The 1,063-nt window shown below is 37.5% G+C and overlaps 1 protein-coding gene across 1 annotated transcript in view; it reads right to left on the reverse strand.

The window, feature by feature from the left end:
- Positions 1-383: 383 nt before the first annotated feature.
- Positions 384-1,063, reverse strand: part of kif26aa (kinesin family member 26Aa) — a 61,253-nt gene continuing 60,573 nt past the window's right edge. The window contains exon 17 of the mRNA XM_016459993.1: positions 384-793. Within this exon, the coding sequence (XP_016315479.1) occupies positions 612-793 (182 nt within the window). The 3' untranslated portion in view covers positions 384-611. The remainder of the gene's footprint in view (positions 794-1,063) is intronic.

A 1,063-nucleotide genomic window follows, 5' to 3' on the forward strand; every position in this document is an offset into this window, starting at 1 on the left:
GTGAAGTATACCAGGGCCTTTATGCAGAGCAACTGTAACTAAATGAAGACAGACGACAGTGCCACTGCTTTTCCAATCTTTATCCAATCAAGTGACATCACATCTATCAGGGGCAAGCAAGTTTTTGCATGACGCTGAAGAAAAAAGTCAAAGAGTTCTAATTGTGGTCATTTAGATATTAGAAAAGGCAATAGTATGGGGAGTTTTTTCTTAACTTTTTGTGTTTAATACTTAAAACTATATTTTTACACACTTTAGCTCTTATAAATACACTATACACTGCATTGCAATGCAAAATACTTTGTTTTTCAAAGTGTACTTGGGAGAGTTGGTCTCAATACTAGCACCAATCATAAAACAAAGATAGTTCTTGGGATTTTTTGGGTTTAAGGCACTTCCTGGTAAAGTTTAAAGAAGATCTCAGGACACGGTCTTGCTCTTATTCTATTCGGTCTCTTTGTTTCTCAGAATTTCAGGGAGTTTTTAACCATGCTTATTCAATACCTTTACTTGTTGCGTTGCTCCAAGAAGGACAGTCTCAATTCCAGAAAAGAAGTGCTCTTGCCGTAACTCACAGCTAGCTTGCAAACAACATCCTGTTTTGTTCTCTCTTAGACCTCCATCTCCTGTTGTCCACTCTGTCCTGGGATCGCGGGCGCTGCGATATCAAAGCAGGTCTCCATCATCACACGAGACTTGCATAGGTTGACACAAAACTCCAGATCTCCTGTGGCCTGAGCCAGAGCCTCCAGGTAGTCCTGTGACTCCTGGTCCAGATCTGGGTCCACATCAACTAATGGAAAAAAGGGTGAAAAATTTTAACAAAATTATTATTTTAAAACTTAAACTTACAGTGTAATAACAAGGGATGTCAATTTTCCATTTAACATTCAATTCCTGAAATGATTGATTGATGGACTGACTGACTGACTGACTGACTGATCGATCAGTCATGCTAAGCCAATTTAACATGCTAATTTTGTGCAAAATTCTTTAAATAAATAAATAGTAGGCCTATGTTCAATAATATGGACATAAAATGAATTATATACTGACTGAATTA

Source organism: Sinocyclocheilus anshuiensis, unplaced genomic scaffold (genome assembly GCF_001515605.1).
Source record: "Sinocyclocheilus anshuiensis isolate Anshui unplaced genomic scaffold, SAMN03320099.WGS_v1.1 scaffold1341, whole genome shotgun sequence".
NCBI lineage: Eukaryota > Metazoa > Chordata > Actinopteri > Cypriniformes > Cyprinidae > Sinocyclocheilus > Sinocyclocheilus anshuiensis.